Source organism: Megalops cyprinoides, chromosome 2, assembly GCF_013368585.1.
Source record: "Megalops cyprinoides isolate fMegCyp1 chromosome 2, fMegCyp1.pri, whole genome shotgun sequence".
NCBI classification, from domain to species: domain Eukaryota; kingdom Metazoa; phylum Chordata; class Actinopteri; order Elopiformes; family Megalopidae; genus Megalops; species Megalops cyprinoides.
Window position 1 is genome coordinate 50,011,703 of NC_050584.1, and position 9,256 is coordinate 50,020,958.

Genomic DNA, 9,256 nt, shown 5'->3' on the forward strand with positions numbered 1-9,256 from the left:
AATGCAGAGATCAGAGGTTGCCCTAATGGAATGCAGGCCCTCAGTTATTGACATTGTGTGACAAGTATTGACAAGTGTGGGGCATCCGGCCCAGAGTTCAGACTGATTAGGGTCCAGGGAGGCTGTTCTGAAGTGTACGTTTGTTTAAATACAAGAAGATGGAATTTTTGGACGGTGAATTAAGGGAAGGTTTTTTCATGAGAAATTTGTGGTGAAGCTCACGGGAAACCAGCCAGAAGTACAGTAAGAGAGGTATTATTTAGGGAGGAGATAAAGAAATGCAGATTAGTAGAGACTGTTGAAAAGAGGGGAGATGGTATAGTAGCAGCAGTAGCAATTAACTCCAGCTACAGTAAACTTCAGCAATAGCAAAGGTAATTTTATCACCGTAAGACCCCATCTCCAACCAGCAAAGAAATGTGTCATGTTAACAAACTGTACATCAATAAGCCAGCTGTATGTTGTGTAAACATTCTTATTCTTTATTCTTGGGGTTTATAAATAGGCCTACATGATGTCAGACTACAAAACTAGGGTTAACTTTAACATGGCTTTTTTCAGGAGAGATAAAACTGAACCCACTGAAGCCTACAGTCAGTGGAGATAACCCACAGATGGATGTGGGCAACTTCAGCAGGACAGCTATAGGGGAGAGCTTCATCATCTCTCTCCCTCCAGGTGTACCCCCTCCAAAATTCCCTCCCTGTAAAATCATGGATCTGACTGCAAAAATAGAAGAGGACCAGGTGTTTCTTAATTGGACTGCTCCTGGGGAGGACTTAGACCAGGGAACAGGTGCTGTAGGTTTGAAAAAGATAAGGCACTTGTATACAGCACATTTGATCCCGTATCTGTTGGTCAGTATTTTCAATCTCACTTTTTAAACCATTAAAATACACAGATATCAGGAGCAGCAACTAATCACACAAATTGTCTGAGTTTTCTCTCACTGTAACGCATAAAAAGGGAAAGCACTCTTTCCACTGATCCACCATGCTTCATCTTAAGCAAGTTTCTCTGTTTTCTTTTTTCCAGCCACAGCCTACGAAATTCGTATGAGTGAAGACTTTGAGCTTCTCAGGACCAATTTCAGTGATGCACAGTTGATCAACACTTCTGGCCTCCCACCACAAGAGGCAGGCTCCATGGAGGGCTTCTCATTTATTTTAGATGGTATCACCATGAAAAATGGAACAGTCCTATTCTTTGCTGTAAAAGCTGAAGATAAGTATTATTTAAAATCAGATGTCTCTAACATTGCCCATGCATCAAAGATTGTGGAGTCAGCAGGTATGAATGTAATGACCATTGTTTTATGTATCACAGTGATAATTGTCACCATTTCTATCCTTGCTGGCATAATTATATATTTAAAGATGAGAAAAGTTGGCAATTTTAACAGCAACCATGAAATACTATGAATGAACAATGAACCATAATGCACTTTGTCCTTTACTATGATTAAATTTCTCTCACACACAATTGTCAGTTCAACAATCACCAAAATAAAAGGTTAGATATATAAAAATAAAATCTACTACTTTTTAACGTTTGTTATTTCAGTGTGGATTAAGTTCAGTAAGGTGAGATAAGATATGACAGTGCTTCTTTATTCCAAAAAGAAACAGTCAAGCATGTAGGAAAAGCAGAAGCACACAATATAAAGCAAAAAATAACATATAAACATAAAAACAGAACAAAAATGCAGGTACTGTGTATTCATACCTGTACGGTAACAGGAAAGTGCTGCACCAATAAGACAACATTGCAAATTTACGAATGTTGCAGAATTGCACTATGAGCTTATTGCACTTATGTAGTTATTGCATTGTGAAGGATTATATGTTGATCTCCCCATGACAGAAGGGGGAGGAGTCAAAGAGTTTGCTGCAGGTAAAAAGGATCTCCTGTGATGCTCTGTCAATCACTTCATAGGGATCAGTCTATTGCTGAAAGAGCCAGTGTTTCCATGGAAGAGGTGGTCAGGATTGTCCATGATGCTCAACAGCTTTTGTATTCATGTACTTCGGTTTTTGTATATTTATGTGAATTTATATATCAATTCAAGACAACAATTCATATCTTCACCAGCTTCGTATGGATATTAATGGTGTCCAACAGCCACATGGATTATGAGCTGTGTTCCATTTTCCAAATATACTACACAGGGTCAGAGGCATGATGATGTTGTCGACATAAGGCAATCTAGGCGGACAGGACAGGACAGGACAGGACAGGACAGGACAGGACAGGACAGGACAGGACAAACAGCTTGTAGCGAAGCAGATGAACTGAGACGAAGTAGCAGTGAGACACGAAACAAACGGAATATATAGGGCAAGGCTGATGAGGAGATGGGATGCAGGTGCGCTGGCAGGCAGGTGGAGACAGTCAGGTAATCTGGTGGGCGGGGACAGGGCGGAGAGCAGAGCAGGGCTGGAACACAGGGAAAAACAGTAAACAAGAGCACATGGACAAGGAAAACAAAGACAAACCAGGCTAAGAAGCCGCAGTTCTGACAATTTGGGAGACTGACAATAGGCACGCAACTGCTGCCAATGGAGAGGTAGGTCCAGGAGTGAGGTCCTGTGGAAAGGGAAAAATTAAACTGGTTAGAACCTTGGTGAGATTGGCTGGCAAAGCAGTGTCTAAGGTGGAGCACAGTGACACAGATTTGACTATTCTCTCATGCAGTAAGGAGTGTACTTGGCTGACATTTTATTGTACCTGTTGCATATTTTAAACTCCATCATCGTTGTGCACATTTTGACTCATTAATGCAGATACTGGTCAAAATACATATAAATTTAAGAAAAAGCGAGTCTTAAGAGAAGTCTTACTAAAGTGCGTTCAGGTTTCTTTAAGAACACCTTGACCTCTCCCTCACATCAAAAGTGTGAAACAATGATGTTAGTATAATTCCTTTACAATGCATTTTTCAGTCTAACACAAAAATGCAGGAGGGACTACTCCAAACGCACCATTCCTGGAGATATATGAAACAATATGTCTGTTCATTCTGAGGTATTTCTCAGTATAATAATTTTGTTTGAATTATCCTGAGCTACACTTTATGTTGTAGTGCTTCAATATGCAAATGTAAAACTGCATGAAGTAAAAAATATTTTTTATTTAATGTAATTATGGATGCACAAAAACATGATGCACTTTACATGCTTAGACTGCAATTTTAATTTTTATGATTAATTAATTTTTATTTTTGTCTGTCATCCATGATGCTTCTTCTCCAACTGGCTGCTAAATAAGCATGCTAATCTGATTCATCCATCAATCTTGAGAAATGGAAATATGTATGCACTGTGGGACATCCATTTTAAACAATTAAACAGTATTATCCTACAATCTTGGCTCAACCTTTCTGTAAACTCATGTGAATTTGTATGTCGATACAGCATCTGTACAATAGAGGAAGAAAATGAAGGTAGAATGCTTGAAGAGAATGCAGTACACCCAATGCCCGCGCATCCATATAGGCAAACTAGGCAATTGCAAAATGTGGGCCAACTAGAGGTTGTTGGCCCACATACCATACCAGCAACAAAAAATTTGTGTTTTGTTGCTGGTATGGTACGTTGCAAATAGAGGGGCGGCATAACTAATAATAGTTTTTCGCCTAGAGCAGCAGAAGTGCATGTGCCGGTCCTCAGTACACCAAATTATTAATGGCAAATGTTTGAAACATTTTAAACAAGGTTTAAAATGGTAAAGGTAGAGGTAAAAGGTAAAGGTACACCATGCCCAGTATCTTTCCACTCACGATGCAGTTCATAGTGAGTTATATCTAACGTTGACAGTACTCTTCCTCTCACATAATTTTTATTTCCACAGAATGCAGTCTTATGATGGTCAGATTCTGCCACACAAACTTGGTTGTAGCCACTTGTTAAATCAAGGGTTGAAAAGCATTTAGCTCCTTAAAGGACATCCGAAGACTTCTCAGTTCATGGCAAGGGGTAGACATCTTTCCTAGGACAGGCATTTAACTGACACTAGTCCACAAACATGTGCAGGCTCCCATCCCTTTTCTAGGCCAATGTAATAGGCACGGCAAGGGGGCTGTTACTTTCTCAAATCATCTTACTCTTGAGAGGTTGCTTAAAATGAGCTTTTACTGTATCAAATTGCGAGGGGGGTAGTCACGTATAGCGCTATTGTATTGGTGCCTCATCAATTAGGGGTATCTCATGAGTTATGAGAGAGGCACAACCCAAGTCATCCTGATCAACAATAAACACCTCTTTAGACCCTGTCAGACCCGCCTGGGATTTCTGTGCAAATGCAAACACCCATATGCTGGATTTCTTGAAAGCTCATCTGTGCAACATAGCCAATCCATGAGTCCTGGTCGGTTACTGTAATCCCCGTTCTCTCTACTCCTACATTTACTCCACACCTTAAACATTCACGGTTCAATGACTGGGAAATGGAGGGAAGTTGCACCCAATTACATTTTACTTTGGCTTTAAAAATGTTTATAATTATTACCAGCACAGGACCCAGTACCGCACTGCTTGTGTCCCAGTTATCCCATAATAAATTCAAGTGTTTATAGTCAAAACTCAGCGTAAAATATGTCAGCAGTGCCTCTTATCATAACCAACTCAAAAATATATACATTCCTATTTCCCCTCTTGTCCAATGGTCACTTGTCTGATGTCAGGAACCAGATGAGGAAGATCAAGAACAAGTCCAGAGCAGGACGCGGGAAGTCCCCAAACCCAACCAACACTGTTGTCACTGTTCCAAGTTTTGGAACGCTGTTGATTGCTTCTGTCTTCTCTTGCTAATGGGGGCCAGCCTAACAGTGTACATAATTTTCTTTGTTCAACAGTTTGTATGAAGCATAAAACTGTTCTTAAAAACAATGTTCCTACAGAAACTTTTTCTAAGTTTTTTTTTAATAACTCATTTTTTCAATTTTTTAAAAACACGTTTGTTACAATGTTACATGATGGTATAAAATACAGATCAAAATATAAGTTTGTCACATTGTGTAACAATATACATAATCCATTATTTAACAACATAATAATCACCATGTGGGATTCCTGGCAGAGTGAAGATCTTCTTTGAGACAAACTTGTAACCAAAGCCATTGTTTTATTAAACATATACATTATGTAAAATTATATAACAGTTTACTTAAATTACTTAATTCTAGTTTGTATGAGCATAAAAAATATTGAACAAAAAAAATCTCAAAGTTTTTTTTTTCTTTTTTTATAACTCAGTTTATTTTCAAATACAAGTCTGTTACAATATTACATTATTGTACAAAATAAAGTACAAAAAAAATGTTGTAACCTCTGACCCAGTATCAAGTAAACAGTTAGTCTTTATTCCATCAATTAACACCTGAATGGTCAGGCAATCACCAAAGGCCCTTGACTGGAGAGGGTCCATCCTGTGCTCCTCGAGCTGATTTGCTGTCCTGCTTCCTACCATGGATGGACCAGGATAGGTCAGTGCATGATCACCTGCTCCCTGCTGTGCAGCACTGTCCCCCTACGATCTGATGCTTGGTTGTGCTGACACTGCCTACTCGTGTGCCCTGGCTGATCACACGTATAACATATACACTATATGGACAAAAGTATGTTATAAAGAATGTTATTCCTTTTGAAATCCAGGATTTAAATCTATAATCTATTTTATTAGGCTTGAACTCAGGATCATAAGCACACCATTGAATTATTTGTAATTTATGATCCAGTTTATATTCTTCTCTTATCATATTCCAGATTTTTCATTTGACTTTGATCCATGGATTTGACATTATAATTCTTCCCAAATTTTTTGAGCCAATACTGCATTGGAGGATCAGATTGCATACTGAATTGGGGGATCCTTCAAAATGGAAAGTTCAATGTCTTTCTGCCTGGCATGAAATGTTTGGTTACACATGTTAATTAAGGGTTTAATCTGAGCTGCATAAAAATCATTCTTAAAATGGGGGGAGTGCCATTCCTCCTTCCTCTCTTGGGAGTTGTAGAGTTTTGAGTTTAACCCTCGGTTTTTTCCCCTGCTAAATAAATCTAGAAATGATCTTATTCAATTTGGAAAATTGTTTTGAGGAAACTTCTACAGGGAGTGCTTGAAATAAGAAGAGATATCGTGGAAGGATGTTCATTTTTACAGAGTCAATTCTATGACTGAGACTAAGAAAAGAAATGGAATTCCATCTATGTATGTCATCTTTAATTTTTGTTAAGAGAGGGCCATAAATCTATCTGTGCCAGTCAAAATTTGTGTTTTTTGTATATTTTGTTTATAACCTGCATATCTACCAAATGTTTCTAAAAGGTTCATTAATTCAGAAAATGAGTTAGAGAGATTACTTAAATAGATCAAAATACAATACGGCGTACAATGCCACTTTGTGGTCTTTTCCATTTATACGGATGCCTTTGATGCTTTCAGTCTGTCTTATCCACTGTGCGAGAGGCTCTATATAAAGTGCAAAGAGCAACAGTGAAATTGGGCACCCCTATCTCGATCCGCACTCTGATATGATGGTGTCTGAAAGGTACCTGTTTATTTTTATCCAGGCTGATAGTTTACTATATAGTGTGCGGATGACCTTAACAAAGTTTTTGTGCATGCCAAATCTTTCAAGGACTTTATATAAGAAAGGCCAACTCACTGAATCAAAAGCTTTCTCAGCATCCAAACTAACTAAGAAGGCTCTAAGTTTGTTTTGTTGAATATGGTTTAGTATGTGCAACGATAACCTGATGTTATCGTGAGTTTTTCTCTGAGATAAACCCAGTCTGGTCATTATGTATAAGCTAAGGAAGGATCTTTTCCAGTCTTCTGGCAGGGATGGCTGTGTATAATTTATAATCAACATTCAGCACCGAAATTGGCCTATATGATCCGCGCTCTAATTTGTCTTTTCCCTCCTTGGGGATAACTGAGATCACTGCCTCGCTCCATGATGGAGGCATTTTAGCATCCAATAAGGTTGTGTTGCAAGCCCGAAGAAGGCTTGGCATTAACGAAAAACCTTATACCAGTGTTTCTCAATCCTACTCCTGGCTGCCCACTGTCCTGCATATCTTCTGTCTATCCTTGCTCTACCTACCTGACTGAACTCATCAGTGGCATTTTTGATTAGCTGAGCGCACCTGATTTAATCAAGCTGCAAGGATAGATAGAAAATACGCAGGACAGTGGGTCGTCAGGAGAGGTTTGAGAAACACTGCCTTATACCACTCTGAGGGAAAGCCGTCCAGGCCAGGTGGCTTATTCGTTTGAGCCTGGAGATGGCGCTGTTTAGCTATATCTCAGTTACCGCAGCTCTTAATATTTGATTTTGTTCCTCTGATAGAACAGGTAGATTGAGAGAATTAAGAAACTTGCCAATTTGTTGCTCATCCTCTAAGAGTGGTTGTATATACAAAAACTTGTAGTACTTTTTAAACTTTTCTTTGTATTTAATCTTGTTTATATTGTATAGTTTTAGAATCCAGGTCCCTTATTTTGTATATAGTGTCCGCTTGTTGTTTTTGTAGCTTCCTTGCCAAACGTTTTGTTGATTTTGAGCCTGACTCATAGTATTTCTGTTTTGTAAATAACCTTTTTTAAATTTCCTGTGAATATATTCATTTTGTTTCTAATTTTCTTCATTTTTGTCATCAAATTTGTTTTTTGTTCCCTTTTATGCCGTGCTTCAAGATCTTTTAATTCTTTACTAAGGTCTATTAGTCTTCATTGTTTTTCTTTCTTTTCACCGGCACAAAAGGATATGATTCTCCCCCAAACGACTGCTTTTAAGGCATCCCATACTATGGCTGAATCAACCTCGTTCTTATTTTCTTCCAAAAACTTTTTTTATTTCCTCTATTATTTCAGTCTTAAATTTTGGGTTGTTTAAGATACTTGTATTTAGCCTCCACAGTGTTCTTCCTGGGTTATCACTAATATGTATAGTTCAATAGTCAATACATCCAATATCACAGGTCTGCATTCTATGGCGATCTCTCTTTAACACAAAACAAAATAATCTATTCTTGAATATACATCATAGGGGTATGAATAAAAAGTATAATCACCACTTGATGGATAAAAGTCTCTCCAGAGTATGACAATGCCGTTTATTTTTCCTGAGACTATTATATATCTCCCTTCCTTGTCTGATACTTCTGAAAGTTGTTCAAATGATACTTTTATATTAAAATTGCTACGCCTCTCATACGGCCTGATTTATAAGATGAATAATACACCCTTGAAAACCCCATTCTCTTTAGTTTTTCATGTTCTGAATGGACTAAGGTGTGTCTCAACCTGTGCATTTTTCCCTTCTTCATTTTTGATAATATTTGACTTCTCTTAGCTGGGTTTAAAATCCCATTCACATTAAATGAAATAACTTTAAGGACTTGCTTATTCATAGTCTCCTACATCGATTACCACAAATAAAACCTCTCCCGATGTCTCTGCTGGCATTAAATTTGTACACTAAAAACATTTCTCCCAAGAAACAAACATAAAACAAAAACCAAGTTGAAACAATTTTTAAATAACGCCACCTAAAAGGGTAAGAACAGTTGTTTCCGATGTCAAGGCTCATTTCAAAAGAGCCTTGCGGGACTTTGTGAAGTCAAAGCCCCACGTTGCGACAGTGGTGGGGCCCTAAGATGTGGCCGCATGCTAGCGAAGTTCAGATACATTTTTAAATAATATAATAAAATTATATTTTGAAAAAAATTAAATAAAACAAATTGTGGATAACTCTCCAATTAAAAATTCCTGACTCCTTTAATTAGTTAGAAAATAGCTTACGTATAATTCCTACAGTTCTATGTGAAACTGCACGGCAGTCTTCTGGGCAAATGACCAAGATAAGGCGTAGCAGTCGAGAATCCAGTGGGCGACAGTCTTCTGTCGTGGGGGATCGCCTTCTGAATTCATGAAGTTTTTCCTTATTAAAAGTGTTGGTTTTTCTTGGGTTCTGTGCAACTATCTGCTGCACCGAGCTCCTGATCTCTATCCTGGTCGCGCCGTCTCCATGCCACCTGCCAAGTAGACAGGAGCTGGATCTCCTCTTGATCCGGAGCAGCGGAGGGCCTTACTACAGTAACTGGGAACCCTCGTGAAACCATATTCCTTGTCGCCTCTGCAGCATCCTGGTGTAGTCGGGTGCTGTCATCATAGAAGACCCGCATCCTTGCAGGGTACGGTGTCTGGAACGTTATTTTCCTTTCAACACTTTCTTGGCTTCATCGTATTCACT

At 38.5% G+C, this 9,256-nt stretch overlaps 1 protein-coding gene across 1 annotated transcript in view; it reads left to right on the plus strand.

Moving 5' to 3' along the window:
- LOC118771635 (calcium-activated chloride channel regulator 1-like) overlaps window positions 1-1,466 on the plus strand; it is an 11,785-nt gene extending 10,319 nt beyond the window's left edge. Inside the window, exons 14-15 of the mRNA XM_036519647.1 lie at window positions 562-795; window positions 1,036-1,466. Coding sequence (XP_036375540.1) covers window positions 562-795; window positions 1,036-1,421 — 620 coding nt within the window. The 3' untranslated portion in view covers window positions 1,422-1,466. The remainder of the gene's footprint in view (window positions 1-561; window positions 796-1,035) is intronic.
- The last annotated feature ends 7,790 nt before the right edge of the window (window positions 1,467-9,256 follow it).